This window comes from Genypterus blacodes, unplaced genomic scaffold (assembly GCF_046128005.1).
Source record: "Genypterus blacodes isolate CSIRO-AG114 ecotype Tasmania unplaced genomic scaffold, CSIRO-AGI_Gbla_v1 ptg000156l_1, whole genome shotgun sequence".
Taxonomy (NCBI): Eukaryota; Metazoa; Chordata; class Actinopteri; order Ophidiiformes; family Ophidiidae; genus Genypterus; species Genypterus blacodes.
The window spans coordinates 8,071,320-8,093,646 of NW_027466957.1; the positions used below are offsets into that span (position 1 = coordinate 8,071,320).

A 22,327-nucleotide genomic window follows, 5' to 3' on the forward strand; every position below is an offset into this window, starting at 1 on the left:
ACAAACCCAACAGAACACACGCACACACACGAATCATCCCTCATCGGAGCGCGTTTTTTCACGTACAGAGACGCGGGAGTGAATCTGGGACAGCTGACATATTTCGACTCGACATTGCAGTGGACGATGAGGACACAAACAGCTGCGGGCTTTTGCCGGATCGACCGCTTCATTTGCGCAGCTGCATACCCCACTTCTTGTTAAAGTGATGCGGATGCAGCTCCGAGGCTTCTAGCTGCTTCACCGCACCCGAGCCGACCGACGCTCTGCTGCGGATCTATCCTGAACCTCACCGAGCACCGAGCACATATACATCGATCACCCGAAAGGAGACGAGATAAAAGACATTTTCATCCGGAGATTAGTTGAAGGAGGCCGGGGGAGAACTGGACGAGTGTGGTTATCTGCGCAGTGTTTGTGGAGGTTGGTCATGCTGGGACGGGGACTCTGGCTGTGTAAGCCCCGGCTTGCAAAGCGAGGGAGCAAATTTGGGGTTTTGCCATATATATGTGCTGCGGTGGTGTGTGTAGTAGTTTTGATTGTGCTCTTTCTGGACTTCATTGAATTGTGGGTCACCTCCTTCCGCATGAACGCAGTGGTGGAGCCGCACACTGGCATCGCCCCCCCGCAGAATGTCCCCCCGCCCCGACCAGATGAGTTCCTAATCATGCCCAGCCCGCTGGTTTGCCAACGTGCCAAGCCTTATCTCATCACTATGGTTACCTCTGCCCCTGCCAACCAGAGGGCCCGTCAAGCCATCAGGGATACATGGGGTGGTGAAATTGAGTTTAGGGGTCTTCGGGTCATGACCCTATTCATGGTGGGCGTGACGTCTGACCCCGGACTTGCCAAGCTGCTTGTCGTGGAGGCCAGAGAACGGGGAGATCTGATTCAGGGCCGCTTTGTGGACACATACTCCAATCTCACACTGAAGACTCTGTCCATGCTAGGCTGGACACGCAGGTTCTGTCCCCAAGCCCAGTTCATGGCCAAAGTTGATGATGATGTCCTATTCAATCCGAGTGTCCTCCTTCATTTCCTGAACAGGAGCCGTAACCCCTACGAACAAGGGGACTTGTACCTTGGCAGGGTGCATCTCCACGTGGCTCCAAACCGTGACCCTGACAGCAAGCAGTACCTCCCTGCTGAGGCCTACCCTCCCTCTGTTTTCCCAGATTATTGCAGTGGTACAGCCTATGTCCTGTCTCGCTCTGCATTGCTCAAAATCTCCCTGGCAGCAGCTGCAACCCCTTTATCCACACATTTACCCCCTGAAGATGTGTTCGTCGGCCTGTGTGCCTATGCTGCCGGGGTGCTGCCCACATACTGCCCTCTCTTCTCTGGTGGGCCGAGTGTTCCTTACGGGCGTTGCTGTTATCAGGCCATGGTGTCTGTTCACCACACCTCTCCCAGGGAGATGCTGCGCTACTGGGCCGAGGTCCATTCGTCACCCCAATGTTCCTGGCTGAGTGTGCGCGCGTCTTTGGGGATGTGCAAAGCTCTGGCAATGCTCTGGACAGCTCTAGACTTGGAATAGGGCCTGTGAGGGTTCATTGTCGGATGAAAAGTTGGACTGTTGGACTGTAGGGCTGGTGTTTCAACGCAATACCTTAAACAAGTGCTCTTGTGGCTGTGCAGCAACGCTGTGTGCGCTGAGAAAATGACATTATTTTTATACCTTTCCTTTTTAAACACTTCAATGTATTTATTTTAATTTCTGCAGGCTTTTTGATAAATGCAGAAAGATGGATGACAAATTGGTGAATTGGCTTGCATGGAGATAAAGTGACAGTACTGTTTATTCTGTTCTTAAGACTGTTATAGCAGCGTGCATCATTCCACTGACACACACTTTTAGATAGAATTGACATGCAAACACATAATCGTCCCTGTTTCTATTAACACACAAAGCCCGGTATCTGTTGGCTGCTACTTTCATATATTGTAACATCTGTGTACTCTCACACAAGCTACTGTACTTACACTGTAGATGCTAGTCTAATAAGGAAATACAGTTAATGCATGATTTACTGCAGTAGCTGTCAAAACCACAGGCACCATTTACCAACTAGTAGAGAAACTATACAGAAATGTAATACAAAAATCCTAAATATAGTTGTGAAAACAATTATGGTTATATGTACACAACATGTCTTACTCAGTAATGACATAGACATAATGTTGTCTGCAGGCTGCTTTTTAGTTTACAGTTGAAGTTGTAGGAAGTGATTCATTTGGCTTGTGTTGTGGGTGGATATGAGGCACTGGATCCTCGTCACTCCTAGAGGCTCGCCACTGAAAATTGGCACTACTGAATTGAATGTGAAGGACAAGTACAGGCACACAGAGCAGCAGAAGTGAAACGCATTTTCCCATTAAGTTATGTACCAATGAGTTTGAAGAAAAAGGAGTCTAATGAAGGTTTGCATGGACTAACTTCTGCCTAGTAGTGGATAATGAAATTGACCAACAGGATTGTGCAACAGGATGAGGCCTCAGGCTTATTTGCTCCTGCCTCACCCAAACCAGCGAAGCTTAATGTGACACTCAGGAAATGTACGACTTGAATATTGTCAACAATAAAATACTTTGTCTAATTTGAGGTTTTCCTGATGTCCAATTTCATTCAAAGTAAAGCACACCTTTTATCTTAGGTTGGCACAAACCCTTCGGCGTTTTTTCCATCAATCATTTACTCCTCAAACATACAGATAGAGAGTATTTCATATGGACTTTGTCAGTTCGGCTTGCAAAAGTATAAAGGATCACAATGAAAATGTTTTATTAGTTGAGAACAATCATACAATCTGTTTCTTGCTTGTAGGGGCACATGACATGGCATTCACTGGCTCATCAGAAATATAAGTCGGAAGGTGCAATAAACAAGTACAGGTACTATTGTGCGCTGTATTCCTTACACAGCTGATTTGTGTGAATGCTTGCAAGACACCCCGCATGCCCACAGGTCAATCCCACAGTATGTCTACACAGCTTTTCTATTTTTTGAATCTGTCCAGAGCAGACGTCTGGTCAGACATTGCCCGCTCCTTCCTCTCCCTGGCAATTCTTTCTTTTTCCATCTTCATTTTGTCCTCCACAGTTTTCTTGATTAAATCCTGTAAGACAAACAATCGAGTCAAAATGCAAATCAGCCTCCAGAGAGATCACAACATACTCAAAAGTAACTACATCAATCTTTATCTGGGTCACTTACTCTCTGGTCCTCGTGAGCCACTTGCTTTTTGCGTCTTTCAACGTTTCCAGTCGAACTCCGGCCTTTTTTCTTATACTTGGGAACAAATTTGTCTTGGGCAAGTGGATCAAAACCCTGTGAAGACAAAGAAATACTTTCAAAGGACTGCAAACAAAAGATATTCCTTATGCAATCACTCGTCAGAAGTCCATGTTTAACATATTTATATCTGAAACAAACAAAGACAATGCCACACACTGACCAGAGCTTGGACCCGGTCCTGATGCCTTTGTTCATAGGTGGTGTGATCAACCTGGGCCACTTGGGAGGGGTTTAGGCAAATAAGCTCAGGTTGAACCTTCTCCAGCAAAGCCTTAACCTCCCATTCCTGCCTCTGCTTTGCACTGCGATAAGGATTTGCATCTAAGCCGTCAAAGTTAGGCTCACCCGCACCTGTCAAAAAGTAGAGGGTGGGGTCAGAGGCACAGAGGGAAAGAGAACAGCTTATGTGAACAAAATAGCTTTGGATGACCATCAACGAGGAGACATCAAAATCAAAACATAGTTCAGTAATGCATGCTTTCTTTTTCATCCATCTAAATCACTTTGTAATGTAGAATACAGACCTGGCACCAACATGCTGGTGAAACCTGCTCCATGTCCCACCCCGAGGACATCCTCAAAGGGACAGAAATCCAGCCCCCACACTGTCCTGTGCACTCTGTGGGCCATGTAAGGTTTGGTCACTGGGGTGCTCCACACATCCCTGTACACCTGCAGTGAGACAGTTTGCACAGATGGAATTTCCACCATGTGAAGGGTTTGCTTCCAAAGATGTTTGTTCCATATCGGTCATATGAAAATGTTGAAATATGTTGCATAATCGCAGTCAAACAACTTTGTAATTAAAGCAATAATTTAAACATTTTTATACAGATATGCTTGTGATATTTGCCGTAAGAGAAAATATTGCGGTTATTACATAATCACGCGTGCTTGATCCTGTTTGCTTACTACCTCCTAATCATATAACCATGTCAGCTAAAGACTAGCCATGCTTAAAGTGGAAGTGGAAGCACATGTTTACCACTTAGACCCTTTTAGTAGGTGCCTCTTGGTCTCAGTATGTGTCATGAGGCATGTTTGAACAAATATTTGTGTGGAGGTCAAGATGACTTCAGTGAAATGATCAGATAGAGAAAGAGCAGACGTGTGAGTCAGCAGGACGTCAAAGTAACCAAGCGATACAGTCAAGGACAGATGATGTGTGGAGAACCAGGAATATAAAGGAATCATCCTTTCACTTATTTGGGGCGTGTATGACCTGTGATGTGTCTTCATGTGTGCCACGCTCAAGCATTGACAAAGGGCACAGTAGGACATATTTGTCCAATTCCTCATTTTGTGTTTATGAAGTTTCACTACCTATAGCTGTGACAGTTTTAATGCAATAGTCGTCCTAACTCCACACAAACCGCAGCATTGAAACATGAACTTCATGAGGATATTGGCACATCATTATTAAATCAGTATGCGATTTGTACTAGCCTACATTGCTGTTTGACATCATCCTGTAAGTTCTGGATGTACCCTATGACATCATTGCAACTCCAATCTACTTGTACTCTACCTCAGGGTCTATGTATAAAGTTCAACAACAATAGTAGGGATAACACAACCTTCTTCTCTTCTCTCTATCTTTCTCTCTCCTCTTTCTATATAAAAAAAATTATCTCCAAAATATCCTACACCTGTATGCACAATGTCATGTACAATGTCTGCTTCAATAAAAAACAAATTGCAAAAAAAAATCAGTATGGAGAAGATGATGACCTGGACTATATCCCCCGTAGCTGCAGACAGTAGTCCTCTGTGGCTCAGCGACAAAGAGGAGGCTCCAGCAGGAAGAAAGTAAGACTTGAGGGGTTTGAGGGCTCTGATGTCAAATACTTTCATTTTCTTGTCCATGCCGGATGTCACCATGTATCTGCCAAAACAGGATGACAGCACGAATGGCATCAGACTGCTCTCTAGTGGACAACGAGTATATTGCAGCCGAATGCTCGACAGAAAAGTCAACATTGCAACATGCTTATTCAGATTTCTACTACGAGAACAACATTTCCAATGAGTTTTCACACAACGCTTTCTAAAACAAAAAAGAAAAAAATGCTGTTTTTCACGAACAGCGCAGACGTTTCAAAGTGACTCACGTGCCAGTCTTGTCCACAGCGACAGAACGCACACCGCCCTGGTGACACAGCATCTTAACCAGGGCCTCCTTCTGGTTGGGGGACCAGAGGGTGATCGTGCCGTTAGCGTGGCCGAGGTGGATGATGGCATTGTGAGGGTTCTGACACATTACATCCAGCCGGCCGGTCTTGGTGCAAATGGCTGCTACCTCTTTTCCCACAGAAACGTCCAGGTACTGTAGGAAACTGGTGGCACTCTGAGCAGGAGAGCAAGAACAGGCGAGTTTCACCAATAGTAGCCACTCGTCCACATAAGAGCGGGGATCAGGGCCAATCGGGCTTTGACGTATACATCAACAAAAACGGCAGGAAGAGACCTCCAACATGCAAAAAGGCCTGCATACAACATAGAAGAGAGGTTTGTAGAATCCTACCGCAGTGGCCAGCAGAAAATGGTAAGGGAGGAACTGCATGCGGAGGACATCGTTGAATTTGCGGATGCAGTGAAGCTCTATGCCTTTGGAGTCATAGATATACAGCCACTTCTTCTGAGCCACTGCATACATGTTCTCAGTATGGAGCCACCTAAATGAGACCGAGGTACATGAAGGGGGCGTTGATAAAGCTCTTGGTGGGTGAGGCACAGCTGTATCACATGATGGTGTGTATTTCATTTGGGTGTTTCGACTTACTTGACGTCATTGATAGTCTCCATCACGTTAATCTCACACATCAGCTGTTTGGACTGCCAGTCTACACACGCTACGTGACCTCTCCTCCCACCAAGCAGCAGGTGGCTGAAGGAAAGTGAACACATCATTGACAACACACCCGCAAACATATTGAAATGAAAGCCATCTTCACTTTCATTCCAAGGTTTTGCCACAGTCTCACAATCCATTGGAAATGCATTTCCAAGTAATTATACACAGTGACAGAAATACCATTGACAGAAATACAGTCCAATGATTAAATATATTTGATGCATGCGTGTATGAGAACGGGGAGCGACTGACCGTCCAGTCTTGCTGTAATCCAGTCGATATGGCCCAAACTGTGTCAGATTAAGATTAAAATACTGTGGAAGAGTGGAGCAAGGAAAGAAGTGAACAAAGGGTCAAACCTGGTGCTTCTTAGTGTTCTTGGATTTCTACTTAAAGATCATTTAAACCATTCTATAAATGTCACTGGCACATATACTGTCCACAAAGCAAGTGAAATCTTTAAATGCTACAGCGGTGTCCAGTCAGCGTCTCACCTTTGTCCCAGATGTTATATCCACAGCATCTGCAATATCCTCCTGAGAGATCGTACATGTATCCTCATCTTCATCTCCCTCTAGAAACCTGAGCGAAGAGGTGTGAAGTGTTTCTTAGAAGCAATTACAATTTCTGAAAGTGACATTTGATTTCTGCCTCTTGCGTCAGACAGCATTACAGACAGGAGCTTTGAACTTACCCTGCATCCTCTGGGAGCAGAAGGTCAAACCGGGCAGCTTGATTCTGGGCCATTTCGGAGACATTTTCTGAATGACGCATTAGATCCCGCAACTTGCGCTGCTTGCCTGAAGGCTAAACATAGAAAAAGACAAGATTGAGCCAACAACATCCAGCAACTGTGTACAACTCCAAATAAGAGAAGGAGAACCACTTGCCATTTTACTTTTCTCTTTTCTCTTGAACTTTTGCACTCTGTCCTCGGGAAGAGGAGCAGGTCCCGGGAAAGGGTCCGATTTCTACAGAGGTATAAATGAGAAAAACAAGAACTCATCAACATCAGCATGAGACACAACTGATCAGAGATTAGGAGTACTGTAACATTGTGAAATGGATCTTAAATGTTGTCTCGTCATGCTTTTAAAGTCTGTATTAGAGGAACACATGCGAGTTCCAATGATGAAAAGCCATCAGATATGTCATTAGTATCAAAATTAAGAAAACATGTTGACCTATTGACAGTGACTGCAGGTGCTAAGCTCATCAACAACGAAACATATGTTAGTTCAAAGTTCAGAACTTAGGGTTTATCCTCATACCCCTGAAATGACTTTCTTTCCATCGCTTTGATCTCCTTCTTGTTTTCTTTTCTGTGCCCGCTGTACATTCAGCTGCCGACCTTCTTTACTCTCTCCATCCGTTTTTCCGTCCTTCTCCTCATTTTGTGACTCCTCCTGCCAGTAGCGGGAAGGATTCTGTTCAAAAGGGGAGAAACGGTGACAAGTTAGGGGTAAACGGGGAGTTCATGATCCCCGACTCTGATACTAACTTTACCTTGTGCTTATGAGTTTCTAAAGCACACTGCTAGCATCTATCTTATCGGACAATAACAAACACGGCACACAGTAACACCGGCGGAAGAATGACTTCGTCGAACTACCCTTTCGTTACCTTTTTCTTTTTCCCCACGTGAGGAACATTCAACGTTGCCTCGCTGACCGACGCCATCTTTGTTGTGTACATTTTTTTTTCAATCCATCTTCCTCCTTTCGATTTTTGGCGGTTGGCAGGCCAGTAACATGGTGCATTACCGCCACCAACTGGACTGGAGTGGGCATGTGTGGACTGAGATAGAAATAAATAAATAAAACAACGAAAACCTAAACTTTGTTTTGCTGATATACTTTCTGCTACACAGGGTTTCTGCTCCCACTCAAACATTTAATCATAATTCTGATCAACACACAGACTAAGATGATGATATATAGATAAATGTTTTATTAGTTGTGATTATTTTTTTGATGAAAATATGTATTAATTAATATTTTACGTTTTTTTCAAACTCAATTACAAAATTAAAATGTATACATATAAATATATATTAATTTAATTACCTCTCGCGGTCCAACCGCAGTACCTCCACGGCCCACCAGGGGACCCAGGCTGTGGGAAATCCTCTAGTTCAGGGGTGGGGAACCTTTTTCCTATCGCGGGCCATTTTGATGCCCCCTGAATATACATGGTTTGTATTGCCCAAGGGTCTAGCAGTGAGTTTACTGAAAGAATGGAATTGTTGGTGCTTTTGTGGATGTGTGACTTATATGGAGAGAATTCAGCATTAACGCTGTGTCTGTATTTTCATAAATACGTTGCATAGTGTGTATTTATACAGCTGCTCTCAGCTAAATGTTCATAGAAAGAATCCACCCATGGGATCACAGCTGTGTCTAATCTGTGTGTGTGCTAGTTTCCTGTCATGCACATTCCTCATTCCATTTCAGCTTCACTTTTAAAACACAGAACAACAAGTCATACTGTATATTTCTCATTATGTAAAGGCTGTATGAATGCCAAAGAAAACGAGGGAAGTGTTTTTGTTAAGTTTGTTTTCTAAAGCTTTATCTGTGTTTCTGCACTATGAACTCTGCTTGAGTCAGTTACGTAATCAAGCTGGTTCACATTTACTGTACTATAAATGTTATGCAATGAAAGGACTTGGCAGCAAAAGGAAGAACGGAAGGGAAAAACACTGCCAGAGAACAAGAGGACTTGTTGTAAGCTGGACAAAGATCAGGATATTTTAACTATATTTTATAGTTTATCAGCATGGCAGTTGATCCAGAAAAGGTAATGTTTGCTTGCTGATTCTTAACACAAATCTGTACATCTAATCTCTGCATGTTCCCCCTCCCTTTATTGCAAAGAGGGAATGCTTCTCTTTCTAGTAGGGATCATTACATGTTATATAAAGATCATGGAGCTAATTCTGTTTGGTATACCAAGACTGTGATCATTTGTTTATCTTTTATAGACCAGTCCATGCTCCCGCCCAGAGCTGTTTGATTTCCATGGCGTCCATATGACGCACATTTTCACAGACAACTGGGAGAAAGTTCAGAATTTCCAGGCCAGGCCAGATGATGTACTGATCACAACATACCCTAAAGCAGGTCAGCCCACAAAGGTGTAAAGAATATGCTTTGATTTAAATCATTTGAATGAACAATATTTATGGTGTACATCTCTTTTTCTCAGGAACCACTTGGGTCTCTAACATTCTTGACCTGCTTTATTTCGGTCAGACGGAGAGACAGACATCCATCCCGATCTACACCAGAGTGCCTTTCTTGGAGTTGATATCGCCTCCTCTCATGATAGGTTGATCATATAAACAAAGTTTTGCGATCACAAACACATTAACACTTGGTTTTCTTCTTTGGTAAATCTCAACTATGTCTGTTATGTAGTATGCCTTTTATGATGACTGTGATTGACACCAGGTGCTGTTTTTCAGAGTCCCTCTCTTCATTATTATCTTCCCCCTCCATGTAGGAACAGAAGACATAGAACAGCTCCCCACCTCACCTCGTCTCATCAAAACTCATCTTCCTGTCCAGTTTCTGCCAAAGTCCTTTTGGGAGCAAAACAGCAGGGTAAACTATTCCCATTTACTCAAAGTGGAACTGCAGCAATCAGAGTAAATGATTACCACATTCACTTTCAAATGTGTAAAAATTCTTAAATCAGAATCAGAATCAGAAGAGCTTTATTGCCAAGCAGGTTTTCAACTACAAGGAATTTGATTTGGTAGTTGGTGCAATCAACATGATAAGAGCAAGAAACAAAAAAGAGTAAATCTAAAATTAAAAACACAGTGTTATTTACAGAAAATGTAACAACAATTAATAATTGTACAGAGGAATGGGTCAGAGAGCAAAGATAAGTACAAACCAAAATGTGCTAGATGCAAACTGCAAGATATTAAGTATGCAAGTTAGTACAAAATGTGGAAGATACAAATTGTTCTGATTGTTCGGTCAGTGGAAGACCCGGGCCTTGTTGATGAGGCCCACTGCGGAGTGAAGATGCTGTTTTTGTGGCCTCCCGCAGAAGGGAGGTTTTCAATCAGATTGTGTCCAGGGTGGGAGGGGTCAGCCGCAATCTTGCTCTCCTGTTTTAGGGTCCTGGAGGCCTACAGGTCCTGGAGGGACTGCAGGTTGCAGCCGATCACCTTCTCTTTATGACGGATGATAAGCTGCAGCCTGCCCTTGTCCTTGGCAGTGGCTGCAGTGGCAGATGGAGGAAGTGAGGATGGACTCAATGATGGCAGTTAGAAGTGCACCATGATTGTCTTTGGCAGGTTGAACTTCTTCAGCTGCCACAGGAAAAACATCCTCTGCTGAGCTTAGAACATGTATCAATGTATCAATGATAACTATTACTATTCAATGATGGTATTACGTCAGAGGTAACACAGTCAGCTAGTGCCTTGTCAATAACAGTTTAGTATATCTTTTATGATAATGTTGCTTTTGCCATAATTCCTGTTTCATGTGTTATGAATCTAATTTTAGTGTTTCCACCTTTGTAGATTGTCTACATAGCCCGCAACGCCAAAGACAATGTAGTGTCCTATTTCCACTTTGATCGCATGAACAAATTTGAGCCAGAGGCAGGAGACTGGAGCAGCTTTCTACAGAGATTCATGGAGGGGAAGAGTATGTATGGGTTGTTGTATTGGAACACAGATCTGCAGATAACATCCATACTCCTACAATGCTTTCATGTACTGTTCTGTGGTTTCAGTGGTGTTTGGATCCTGGTATGACCATGTGACTGGCTGGTGGGAGAAGAGACAGACATATTCAAACCTGCATTACATGTTCTATGAAGATCTGATTACGGTGATGTCTTTGTTTGTGTGTGTAATGAACGTCATTCGGAGGTTTCAAACCTATGGCTTTTAATTTAATATTTGATTGTTGTGTTTTCAGGATACTGGGCGGGAAATAGACCAGCTGTGCAGTTTTCTTGGTATGTCCTGTTCCACTGAGGAGAAGGAAAGAGTCAGGGCACTAACACAGTTTGATCAAATGAAAAATGACAAAATGGCCAACTATTCCACAATCCCTGATATGGATTTCACAATTTCTCCCTTCATGAGAAAAGGTAAAGGAAATGATAACAAGTGACAAAGGAAATCACCAACTTTGGAGGAAATAACAGATTGTTCTTGCTTCTCCAGGGAAAGTTGGAGACTGGAAGAACCATTTCACCGTGGCCCAGAATGAACAATTTGATGAAGACTACAAGAAGAAGATGAAGAACCCCAAGCTACAGTTTCCTTACTGAAGTTTGAACAAGACTGAGATGACAAAGATGCTGTACATTATTATGTCAAATGGAAGAGCAGTGTCTTTATTCCTGGAAGGTTTATTTTATTCTAAATTAAACTATTTTTTTCCTGAGCTGATATTTTATGGCATTTATGTCTTAATGAATAAGTAACACATTTCCACAAATCATTTTAATGTTGAATGTGATTGTTCATAAGGATGACATAACCCAGAATGAACTGATGCAGAACACAGGAAAGACACTCCAGGAAGTTTGAAAAGGTTTAGACAAATTTGGGCATGGATGCAGAAAGGAAAAGAAAACATCATTACGTTATGTTGGGTTGAAGAGTAAGATAAGATTAAAGTTTATTATTCCGAGGGAAATTACTGTGCAGTTACAGTACAGTGCAGAATGAATGAAAAGTCACCTAGTGCAAAAATAAAACTTGCAAGAATGGATGCAGATAATAAAGTACACACAATAGGGGAACAACGTACATAACAAGTACAAAGTACATAAAGAGGACAAAGGGTACAAAGTGCAGAATGTTCATCTGGCTGGGAATTAAGACTATTTACAATTGACAACTTGTACAGCATACACGTTTGGTATATATGATATACAGCAACGTGCTGTGCGATATGCTATGAAGTGATAGTGAAAGTGTTTGAGGGGGGGTCATAGATGGGGCAAGACCTCAGATCCCTATATCCCACTGTCCATCCCCCGACCGGAGGTAGATCTATAATAAAGATAATAAAGTCTGATGGCCACGGGAAGGAAGGGTTTCCTGTAGCGTTCAGTTGTGCACCTGGGAGGAATGAGTCTGTTACTGAAGGTGCTTTTGTATAAGGCCAGCACCTGGTGGAGAGGGTGGGAGTCATTGTTCATGATGCTCTGTAGCTTGCCCAGCATCCTCCTCTCTGACACTAGCGCCAATTAATCCAGTTCAACCCCCAGGACGGAACCAGCCTTCCTGACGATCTTATTGATCCTGTTGGTGTCTGCTGACCTCACCCTGCTGCCCCAGCACACCACAGCAAAGAAGATGGCACTAGCTACCACAGACTGGTAAAACATCCTCAGCATGGTGTTGCATACATTGAAGGGCCGGAGCCTCCTCAGGAAGTAGAGTCGGCTCTGTGTCTTCTTGTGCACTGCCTCAGCGTTCATAGTCCAGTCCAGTTTGTTGTCCAATTGGACTCCCAGGTATTTGTATACCTGCACTGAATCCACAGTGACCCCATTGATGGACACAGGTGTGGAGGGTGACTTCTTCCTGCGGAGGTCCACCACCAGCTCCTTTGTTTTGTCAGTGTTGAGCTGCAGGTGATTCAGCTCACACCACTCGACGAAGGAGTCCACGACGCCCCTGTACTCCTCATCTCTCCCCCCGGCGATGCAGCGTACTATTGCAGAGTGATCTAAGAACTTCTGCAGGTGGCAGGACTATGAGCAGGATTGAAAGTAGGAGGTGTACAGGGTGAACAGGAATGGTGAAAGGACAGTGCCAGACACACATCCCTGCAGTCTGACAAACTGTGGCCGACCAGTCAGAAAGTCCACTATCCAGGAAACCAGGGGAGAGTCTACCTGCATCGCCAACAGATCACTCCCGAGGAGGGCAGGCTGGACGGTGTTGAATGCACTGGAGAAGTCAAAGAACATGACTCTCACAGTACTGCCGGGTCTGTCCAAATGGGTATAAGCACGGTGAAGCAGGAAGATGATGGCGTCCTCTACTCCCATTTTTGGCTGATAGGCAAACTGGAGAGGATCCAGTTGCAGTTTGACCAGGGGCCGAAGGGGTGACAGTACCAGTCTCTCCAGGGACTTCATCAGGTGGTTAGTCAGCACCACCGCTCTGTAGTCATTGAGGGTGCTGGGACGTGACTTCTTCGGGACTGGAACCAGGCAGGATGTCTTCCACAGCACCAGGACCTTCTCCAGACTGAGGCTCAGGTTGAAGATGTACTACAGGACTCCACACAGCTGGGCAGGGCACGCTTTCAGGACCCTTCGGCTGATGCATCGGGATCTTACCTGGGCGGAGTCTGCCAGCTCTTTCCTGACCTGCTCTGCTGTGAAGATAGGTGTGCAGTGTGTGGTGGTGGAGGCAGAGGTGTTGTGGGGCATTGGGGTGGGAGTGGAGAGAGGCTGTATGGTGCTGACACCGATGGGGGGAGATGGTGGCTGTGTAGTTCTGGTATTGGTGATGGCGGGGGGAGGATAGCAGGTATGGTGTTGTTGTGGAGGAATGGTGGGGGAGGGGAGTCAGTGTGGGGTGTTCATTTGTAAGCGCAGCGATACGCCTACACCCTTGTGGAGACCGTGTACTCACACTGTCAAAGTCACAGGTTCAGTCTTTGTGAGTAGACTGGACGGCCTGTCGAGTTTCCTGGCGTCAGGCACTGTCCTTGCGCTAGTGTGCTTGGCGTGGGAGGAGGGTGCACCCAATCTGGATCGCCCTCATTCCTGTGCATTTACGCCCCTGATGGTTTCCCTGCCAAAGGTAGCAGTGGAATCTCTGACAGGTGAAGACTATGCTCATCAAGCATTCTTTCTCTATTTACCTTTGTTGAACACACTTATTGTAAGTCGCTTTGGATAAATGCGTCTGCTAAATGACCGTAATGTAATGTAATGTAATGTATTTTGTTTGATCTTTGTCAGCACTCTCGAGGTGAAGGCCTCAGGCTACCCCCCTTGCCCACAAAGTCATGTTAGTGCCATGCTAGAGATGTCTCTGTGTTTCACCCTTGCCATGTTTTCATTAAATATATTCAGGCTTATTCAGAAGCTTTCCCTGAGTTTCAGGTGCTCCACCCCAACCCCAAGTGAAGCGCAAAGTGAATGAAGGTGTGCTGTGCCAGCTTGCTGTAGGCTATTAGGAGGAGCACCTTGACAGACCGGTAAACTGGTAGGCAGGCCTCCAGTGTTATTATGAGCAGTCATCATTCTGCTATCTTCAGGCTGAGCGGTGGGTGCAGAGGATAAGCGGACTGGGTCGTCTCATTGAGTGACAGAGAGCTGGAGTTACGGGTATTTGAGATTAAGATGATGAGTTACTGAAGGTTACATTGACACTGTGTCTGTATTTTCACATTCATGTTGAATAGTGCATTTATACAGCTGCTTTCTAGCTTAACTTGTATGTTAAAGACACACTCTTAGATCACTGCTGTGTCTTATCTGTGTCTATTATTCCTTATGTGCTAGTTTCTTGTCATCCTGTCCTCATTCCATATCAGCTTAACTTTGTCTGCATACAACAAAATGGACTTGTGGGTAGTGTTTTTGTTTATCTCCTAGAACAGTAGTCAGCAACCTGCAGCTCTTTTGTCCATCTCCTGTGGCTCCCTGTGGCAAATGTACTGTTAACTCCTCGGATCAAATCTCACAACTCCACTACTGCTGCTTTATTTGTGGCGGCTCAGGAGATAGTATGGCGCATGAATACATGAAAGAGTCGTTCATTAAAATATCAGAGCATCCCAATTCTCTGAAAAGAGACAGGATATTGCCTCTCCCTGCAAATACCGTCAGAGACAATGACATGAAACTGGCAGCAAACATCACCAGTCTGCAGATGGAGGACATCAGCTCAGTTCCAGTAGACTCAGTTACCTGTGATGAGGATGTGAATGATACTGAGCAGACAGAGCAGCTGTGTAGGTACAGTATATGGGCTCTAATGGGCCAACCAGAACAGAACTTCTCTACTTCACAGTTGTTCAGTTTGGTTGGTAATAGCATCCCCCTGACAAAAATAACAAATAGTTGACTTTATTGTAGTTCTATAATTTCACAAATGCAATGTATTATTGTAATTGAAATGCAAAGTTACCAAGTCTTCATGTACACTACACACACACTGCTGCCTCGTCACATGTGGTTAGACATTTACAATGATTAATCAACTAATGTTGATAGGCTAATTTAGACTTAATAGGCTGTGTTACCTTATTATAAGGCTCAAATATGTTTTGCAGCTCCCGACAGAGTTCTTTTGGCCACAAAGACAGAACAGCTGTGTAGGTACAGTATATGGGCTCTAATGGGCCAACCAGAACGGAACTTCTCTATTTCACAGTTAACAATAGCATCCCAGCGAAAAAAACAAATAGTTGACTTTATTGTAGTTCTATAATTTCATAAATGCAAAAATCAAAATCAAAACACAAGAGATTGATAGAAGTGGGATTTTTACTTCACATGTCTACAATTACTGCTGTATCAATGTTATGCAGTGAAAGGAGAGAAAGGAAGCAGCAAAAGGAAGTAAGGAAGGGAGAAATACTCTGCCACAGAACAAGAGAACGTATCATATACTGGACAGATCAGGATATACAGTCTATCAGCATGGCAGTTGATCCAGAAAAGGTAATGTTTGTTTGCTGGTACTTAACCAAATCTGTAAATGTAATCTCTGCATGTCCCCCGTCCCTTGTTTGGCAAAGAGGGAATGCTTATCTTTCTAGCAGGGATCATTACATGTACAATAAACATCATGGAGCTAATACTGTATGTACCTAGACTGTGATCATATGTTTATCTTTTATAGACCAGTCCACGCTCCCGCCCAGAGCTGTTTGCTTTCCATGGTGTCCATATGACGCACTTTTTCACAGACAACTGGGAGAAAGTTCAGAACTTCCAGGCCAGGCCAGATGATGTACTGATCGCAACATACCCTAAATCAGGTGAGTCCACAAAGGTGTAAAGGATATGTGTCAGGGATGCCACGGGGCACAAAAGGCGTAGGATCCAAATGCACGACTCATGAAGGGGTTCAAATAACGAAATCCTTTACTCTTGACAGACAAGGCTTTACAAAAATATGCATGAGGCCAAGAACTAGATACTTGGACTTGACACTCAACTTAACATGAGTTTACAAGGCGTTGCCAGACAAACTGGCACAGGACAAGGAGAGCCGTAGACTACTTATAGATGAGGTAATGAGACACAGGTGACAACAATCAAGGGTGGGGCAGACGATCACAAGACATGAGTGACGGTACTTAACATAAGGTGAGACAAGGACGAGACTGAACATGAACTAAACTATGACATGGCGTGACTGATTTAAGGACATGACAAACACTGAACATGGACTAAAGTTAAACTATAACATAGCGTGACTATAATTTAAGGACATGACATTAAACACTGAACATGAACTAAACTAACATGGCGTGACAATGATTTAAAAGGACATAACATTAAACACAGAACTAAACTATAACATGGCGAGACATCACAATATGCTTCATTTATATCATTTGAATGAACAATATTTATGGTGTACATCTCTTTTTCTCAGGAACCACTTGGGTCTCGAACATTCTTGACCTGCTTTATTTCGGTCAGTCGGAGCGACAGACATCCATCCCGCTCTACACCAGAGTGCCTTTCTTGGAAGTTATATGGCCTCCTATGATAGGTTGATCATATAAACACATTTTCATGATCACAAACGTAGTAACACTTGGTTTTCTTCTTTGGTAAATCTCAACTATGTCAGCTATGTAGTATGCCTTTTATGATGACTGTGATTGTAGCCAGGTGCTGTTTCTACCGCACTGTAGTATACACAACTCAGATAACATACAGACACCCTTGCTTATTATCTCCCCGCTCCATATAGGAACAGAAGACATAGAACAGCTCCCCACCTCTCCTCGTCTCATTAAAACTCATCTTCCTATCCAGTTTGTGCCAAAGTCCTTTTGGGAGCAGAACAGCAGGGTAAACTTTTCCCATTTTCTCAATATGGAACTGCAGTAAATCAGAGTAAATGTTTACCACAATCACATGAATAACAGTTTAGTGTATCTTTTATGATAATGTTGCTTGTTGCCGTAATTCGTGTTTCATGTGTTATGAATCTAATTCTAGTCTTTCCCCCTTTGTAGATTGTCTACATAGCCCGCAACGCCAAAGACAATGTAGTGTCCTATTTCCACTTTTGTCGCTTGGCCAAATCTCATCCAGAGGCAGGAGACTGGAGCAGCTTTCTACAGAGATTCATGGAGGGGAAGAGTATGTATGGGTTGTTGTATTGGAACAGAGATCTGCAGATAACATCCATACTCCTACAATGCTTTAATGTACTGTTCTGTGGTTTCAGTGGTGTTTGGATCCTGGTATGACCATGTGACTGGCTGGTGGGAGAAGAGACAGACATATTCAAACCTGCATTACATGTTCTATGAAGATCTGATTACGGTGATGTCTTTGTGTGTGTAATGAACGTCATTCAGAGGTTTCAAACCTATAGCTTTTAATTTAATATTTGATTGTTGTGTTTTCAGGATACTGGGCGGGAAATAGACCAGCTGTGCAGTTTTCTTGGTATGTCCTGTTCCGCTGAGGAGAAGGAAAGAGTCAGGGCACTAACACAGTTTGATCAAATGAAAAATGACAAAATGGCCAACTTTTCCACAATCCATACCATGGATTTCACAATTTCTCCCTTTATGAGAAAAGGTAAAGGAAATAATAGTGAAAAATGTGACAAATGAAATCAACACCTTTGGATGAAATAACAGATTGTTCTTGCTTCTCCAGGGAAAGTTGGTGACTGGAAGAACCATTTCACCGTGGCCCAGAATGAACAATTTGATGAAGACTACAGGAAGAAGATGAAGAACCCCAAGCTACAGTTCTGGACTGAAGTTTGAACAAGACTGCTCTACAATATTATGTCAAATGGAAGAGCAGTGTCTTTATTCCTAGAAGGTTTATTTTATCCCAAATTAAACTATTTTTACCTGAGCTGATATTTTATGGCATTTAACACATTTCCACCAAATCATTTAAAATGTTGAATGTTTTTTAAAAAATGTATTTATTGGAATAAATATTATATTATAGATATTGATTGTTTGATTTTGCAGTCCGCTGCAGCCGATTATTATGCACGTTTTTTATGAGTGCCAGGAGGGTTACAGCAAGGGAGAAGTGGGTCAGAGGGGAGTGTGGTGGTGCTGGGAAAATGCATTTGTTTTTGTTATAGGTATTTATTGGTATATATTATATTTGGGTGTGTAAAAGTTTTTAGATTTTTATGTTAATATTCAATATTTATAATATTTATGGTTTTATGTCCATGTTTATTGTATATTTATGTGGGGAGATATGTTTTGGTTCACCTCATAATGTGGTATTAAGGCTGTCACTTTGTGTGTGCAGCATCGTAGTAAAGAAAGTAATATTGATTACAGAAGGATAACTCTGGACTATTGGTTCTTCTTATGTGTACCTTTGCAAGTATATTTATTTGATAAAGTAACAAAAAGTGAGTTTTGTTGTCACTCATCAAATGTTTCAGCGCAGATTTTGGTTGGTAATTTGATGGGACCCATTTTCCAGATTGTGCTGAGGGCCCCACAGAGCCACATGTCAGCACTGTAAGTCAAAATAACTGATGTTCATTCATTCATATGTTGAACTATTTATCTGCTTGTTTTCAACATATTTATTCACACTTCAGAAGAAAGAAGAAATAAAAATCTTTGACAGAGTTTTTTATGTAACACTGATCCTTCTTATTAGAGGTCATCAGAGTACTTCATTTATAACAAAAAAAAACTTTTTTGATATTGCAGAGTTCACCTCTCTTTCTGCACAAACGATTTTGTAATTACTACATAATGAATAGCAGCTCAGATTAGTCCTGTTCAAACCGTTTGTCTATAGACAACAGGTGCAGCCAATTGAATGGCCAGGGGTCTCTATATTTCGGTGCGGAACTGCAGTGAGGAATTCTTCATCTTCTTCTTGTAGTCTTCATCAAACTGTTCGTTCTGGGCCACAGTGAAATGGTTCTTCCAGTCACCAACTTTCCCTGAAGAAACAAAAGAATCTGTGAGCTGTTTTATCTGCAGCTGGTGATTTAATGTTTTACCAGGTGAAAATTATTACCTTTTCTCATGAAGGCAGAAACTTTGAAATCCATGGCTATGTGTGTGGAATAGTTTGCCATTTTATTGTTTTTCATTTGGTCAAACTGCACCTTCGCCCTGATTTGTTCCTTCTCCTCGGCTGAATGAGACAAACCAAGAAAACTGCAGAGTTCGTCTATTTCCCTCCCAGTATACTGAAAACAAAATTGCCAAAATCACAAAGCTGTAGCGGTGAAACCACAAACATAGACAGTCACCTAAAACCATTAAATTACCTCAATCAGATCTTCATAGAACATGTAATGGATTTTGGAATGAGTCTGTTTCTTCTCCCACCAGTCACTCACATGGTCATACCACGGTCCATACACCACTGAAGATGAATATGTTTTAGGAGTTTAATTGAGATCTGAGCATTTCTCTGCCAAAAATATATTTTTTTATGTCAAAAATAGAACAATTTCATGCCACACATACTCTTTCCATCCATGAAGTTCTGTACATAGCTGATCCAGTCTCCAGTTTCTGGTTGGATGTAGGTCATGTGGTTGAAATGGAAAAGTGACACTGCACTATCCTTGGCATTACGGCCCACGTAGATGATCTACAGAGACCGAAAACACTTTGCTCCAATAGGTTCTATCATTTTACCTCTTTTCAGGTTAATTATTCACAACAGTTTTATTCGAAAATTTGATAACCATGGTTAGTCTCCAATGTGTTACATTAAGTGTGGCTTTCCTGTTCCAAAATGATGAGGTCATCATAACTATATGGACATACATGGTTTTGGCAGGTACTGCAGCTATATATTACATTACATTACATTTATCCAAAGCAACTTCCAATTATTGCAGGGCAGGCATTACTTGGCGCCCTGGAGCAGTTGAGGGTTTGGTGCCTTGCTCAGGGGCACCTCGGCAGTGCCCTGGAGGCAAACTGGCAACTCACCAGCCACCAGTCCACTTACTTGGTCCATACGGGACTCAAACCTGTGACCTTCTGGTTCCCAAGCGGAATCCCTACCGACTGAGCTACTGCCGCCCTACATTCTACATCATAATTGCCTGTAATACCCGTGGAACATGTAAATTATAATCCCTGAGCCAACACGAATGCACTTAGTAAGTCACTGCTGTAGTGACACTGCATATTTCTGTGTCCATATGGATCAACTTCAGACTCATACTCCATATAAACTTAGTGCTGTTATGCAGACAATGGAAATTGTTTACCCTGCTGTTTTGCTCCCAGAAGGACTTTGGCATTAGCTGGACTGGAAGATGAGTTTTAATGAGGCGAGGAGAGGTGGACATCTTGTCTGCCTGTTCTGTTCCTACATGGAGGATGAAGTTGCCGACAACAAGTGAGTCTGTGCATACAGTTGTTTATATACTGATGAATACTTATACTTTATTACCTTTTTATACTACATACCTTTCAAATAAGATGGAAAAGGTAAATGCACTATAAGTATATATACTATATTGCACACAAAAACTAGTATATGAATTACTTATTGCGCAATGAATGTGATGTGATTGTGATAAATGTAATGAGTGTGTTTTAATTTTGTTTGCACCTGTTTCAAAGGACGCTACTGCAAACTCCAAGAAAGGCACTCGTTCGTAGATTGGTATGGATGTCTGGCGCTCGGGAGACGTCTTTCCAAAATACAGCAGGTCAAGGAGGTAGGAGACCCACGTGGTTCCTTGGAAAAGGAGGGGTGTGGGTCAAAATTATCTTGATGGTCTCAACCCACCTTATTCTAAGCAGAACACATGGTTGTCTTTATAGACTGACCTGCTTTAGGATACGTTGCAATAACGACATCATCTGGTCTGGCCTGGAAGTTTTCTACTTTTTCCCAGTTGTTTGTAAAATTGTGCGTCATCAAGACCCCATGGAAATCAAACAATTCTGGTCGGGTTAGTGACTTTGCCTTTGATTTTAAAAAGAAAGTAAAGACAGAAAACATCATTGTCATCATCATGGCCTTGGATTATTAAATTAGTTTGGTATTGAACAAGCAATGAACCAAACTAGAAAGAAAAGCATTCCCTCTGTGAAAGAAAGAGCACCAGAGTGCAGATATAAACATACCTTTTCTGGAACAACTGACATGTTGATTCAGTGTATATTCTTATTTATATCACATATACAATATGTCTTCCTTGCTGGTTTCTGTGCCCTTGCTGCGACGCTTTCCCTCTCTCTACTTTTCAGGATTTTTTTTGGTCATAGTCCAGATCTGCTTGAACTCCACCCTCAACATGTCCGTCCCTGATTATTTTTAACCCTGCGTTAACCTCTTTGTCTAACAAACAAATTCAGAATATAGATGATTACCTTGTGCCATAATCATCAGTGTGTATCAATGTAGTCACTCAATGATCTTAGCCACGGTATTCAAAGACCTGAGGAATACATGATGATGATGATGTAAAACAAAGTCAGATCTCACAGGCCTGCTTTCATCTTATCAGTACTTGATTGAAAAACAGCAAGTTTATTCGTCCGTCCCTTGAGCTGATTTCTCTTTTGCAGAGTACGTGTTTTCGTGTTGTTTGCCAAGCATTATTTATTTTCGCACTCACTGTTTTGGATTATTATGTTTTTGGGTCTTGGGTTCTTGAGTTTTGCACTATTTATGCCCTGCAGCCTGGATCAGATTATTTTTATTTTGTGTTACTTACTTGGACAATTGAATTAATTCACAGTTACAGCTTTTCTTGTGTTTTTCTTATGTTTGGTGCCCGGAGATTGAGTCCTCATCCTTGCTCTATCGTTGTGGTCTAATCTGTGACAGGCACTCCTGTAGTCTTTAGAATAAAGGCTATAAACCTTCACCCAGTTTTGTTAGCAAAGATTCAGTTGGGCCGTTTATGCCATTGGCAATCCTATTAAGAGATCCAAGGTTTTTTGTCATCTGAAACGGCTAAACTCAGACATAACATTCTTGCAAGGAACTCTAAA

The 22,327-nt window shown here is 42.6% G+C and overlaps 5 protein-coding genes across 7 annotated transcripts; 3 read left to right on the forward strand and 2 right to left on the reverse strand.

The window, feature by feature from the left end:
• On the forward strand, window positions 1-2,664 carry b3galt4 (UDP-Gal:betaGlcNAc beta 1,3-galactosyltransferase, polypeptide 4). The gene has a single exon (XM_076166799.1). The coding sequence runs from the start codon at window positions 431-433 to the stop codon at window positions 1,535-1,537; it is 1,107 nt and encodes a 368-aa protein (XP_076022914.1). The 5' UTR covers window positions 1-430; the 3' UTR covers window positions 1,538-2,664.
• A 94-nt stretch (window positions 2,665-2,758) lies between these two features.
• wdr46 (WD repeat domain 46) lies at window positions 2,759-7,855 on the reverse strand. The gene is made up of 14 exons (XM_076166798.1): window positions 7,773-7,855; window positions 7,421-7,576; window positions 7,040-7,120; window positions 6,844-6,956; window positions 6,644-6,731; window positions 6,402-6,463; window positions 6,078-6,182; window positions 5,820-5,970; window positions 5,407-5,642; window positions 5,027-5,180; window positions 3,820-3,967; window positions 3,456-3,646; window positions 3,215-3,328; window positions 2,759-3,116 (listed from the first exon to the last, which is right to left on the reverse strand). The coding sequence occupies exons 1-14, from the start codon at window positions 7,842-7,844 to the stop codon at window positions 2,997-2,999; spliced, it is 1,791 nt and encodes a 596-aa protein (XP_076022913.1). The 5' UTR covers window positions 7,845-7,855; the 3' UTR covers window positions 2,759-2,996.
• Window positions 7,856-8,280: 425 nt separating this feature from the next.
• On the forward strand, window positions 8,281-11,761 carry LOC143013442 (cytosolic sulfotransferase 3-like). 2 transcript variants are annotated; one of them, XM_076167076.1, is made up of 8 exons: window positions 8,281-8,343; window positions 9,133-9,271; window positions 9,357-9,479; window positions 9,654-9,754; window positions 10,693-10,819; window positions 10,908-11,005; window positions 11,096-11,270; window positions 11,347-11,761. In XM_076167076.1, the coding sequence occupies exons 1-8, from the start codon at window positions 8,341-8,343 to the stop codon at window positions 11,451-11,453; spliced, it is 873 nt and encodes a 290-aa protein (XP_076023191.1). In that variant the 5' UTR covers window positions 8,281-8,340; the 3' UTR covers window positions 11,454-11,761. The 2 variants fall into 2 exon arrangements, with proteins under 2 accessions (XP_076023191.1, XP_076023190.1); XM_076167075.1 differs by lacking the exon at window positions 8,281-8,343 and adding an exon at window positions 8,813-8,948.
• LOC143013441 (cytosolic sulfotransferase 3-like) lies at window positions 8,826-18,226 on the forward strand. 2 transcript variants are annotated; one of them, XM_076167074.1, is made up of 9 exons: window positions 14,409-14,483; window positions 15,692-15,824; window positions 16,006-16,144; window positions 16,768-16,887; window positions 17,092-17,192; window positions 17,360-17,486; window positions 17,575-17,672; window positions 17,759-17,933; window positions 18,015-18,226. In XM_076167074.1, exons 2-9 carry the CDS (start codon window positions 15,804-15,806, stop codon window positions 18,125-18,127), a joined length of 894 nt encoding a protein of 297 aa, XP_076023189.1. In that variant the 5' UTR covers window positions 14,409-14,483; window positions 15,692-15,803; the 3' UTR covers window positions 18,128-18,226. The 2 variants fall into 2 exon arrangements, with proteins under 2 accessions (XP_076023188.1, XP_076023189.1); XM_076167073.1 differs by lacking the exons at window positions 14,409-14,483; window positions 15,692-15,824 and adding an exon at window positions 8,826-8,948.
• On the reverse strand, window positions 18,014-21,586 carry LOC143013440 (cytosolic sulfotransferase 1-like). Its single transcript, XM_076167072.1, has 8 exons — window positions 21,455-21,586; window positions 21,155-21,293; window positions 20,934-21,062; window positions 20,587-20,687; window positions 19,829-19,955; window positions 19,627-19,724; window positions 19,371-19,545; window positions 18,014-19,293 (listed from the first exon to the last, which is right to left on the reverse strand). Exons 1-8 carry the CDS (start codon window positions 21,473-21,475, stop codon window positions 19,181-19,183), a joined length of 903 nt encoding a protein of 300 aa, XP_076023187.1. The 5' UTR covers window positions 21,476-21,586; the 3' UTR covers window positions 18,014-19,180.
• Window positions 21,587-22,327: the final 741 nt, after the last annotated feature.

Excerpts from the sequence above, each read along its gene's own strand:
- b3galt4 (XM_076166799.1), top strand. The coding sequence starts at position 431 with ATGCTGGGACGGGGACTCTGGCTGTGTAAGCCCCGGCTTGCAAAGCGA.
- wdr46 (XM_076166798.1), bottom strand. The coding sequence starts at position 7,844 with ATGTACACAACAAAGATGGCGTCGGTCAGCGAGGCAACGTTGAATGTT. Across the intron at positions 7,121-7,420 it reads GAAAGAAAGTCATTTCAGGG|AAATCGGACCCTTTCCCGGG; the intron begins GTATGAGGATAA and ends ATACCTCTGTAG. Across the intron at positions 6,732-6,843 it reads CTGCTCCCAGAGGATGCAGG|GTTTCTAGAGGGAGATGAAG; the intron begins GTAAGTTCAAAG and ends CTCTTCGCTCAG.
- LOC143013441 (XM_076167073.1), top strand. The coding sequence starts at position 8,928 with ATGGCAGTTGATCCAGAAAAG. Across the intron at positions 17,487-17,574 it reads GAGATTCATGGAGGGGAAGA|TGGTGTTTGGATCCTGGTAT; the intron begins GTATGTATGGGT and ends CTGTGGTTTCAG. Across the intron at positions 17,934-18,014 it reads TTCTCCCTTTATGAGAAAAG|GGAAAGTTGGTGACTGGAAG; the intron begins GTAAAGGAAATA and ends TTGCTTCTCCAG.
- LOC143013442 (XM_076167075.1), top strand. The coding sequence starts at position 8,928 with ATGGCAGTTGATCCAGAAAAG. Across the intron at positions 9,755-10,692 it reads TTTGGGAGCAAAACAGCAGG|ATTGTCTACATAGCCCGCAA; the intron begins GTAAACTATTCC and ends CCACCTTTGTAG. Across the intron at positions 11,271-11,346 it reads TTCTCCCTTCATGAGAAAAG|GGAAAGTTGGAGACTGGAAG; the intron begins GTAAAGGAAATG and ends TTGCTTCTCCAG.
- LOC143013440 (XM_076167072.1), bottom strand. The coding sequence starts at position 21,475 with ATGTCAGTTGTTCCAGAAAAG. Across the intron at positions 20,688-20,933 it reads AGTAGCGTCCTTTGAAACAG|GAACAGAACAGGCAGACAAG; the intron begins GTGCAAACAAAA and ends TCCTCCATGTAG. Across the intron at positions 19,294-19,370 it reads TTCTGCCTTCATGAGAAAAG|GGAAAGTTGGTGACTGGAAG; the intron begins GTAATAATTTTC and ends TTGTTTCTTCAG.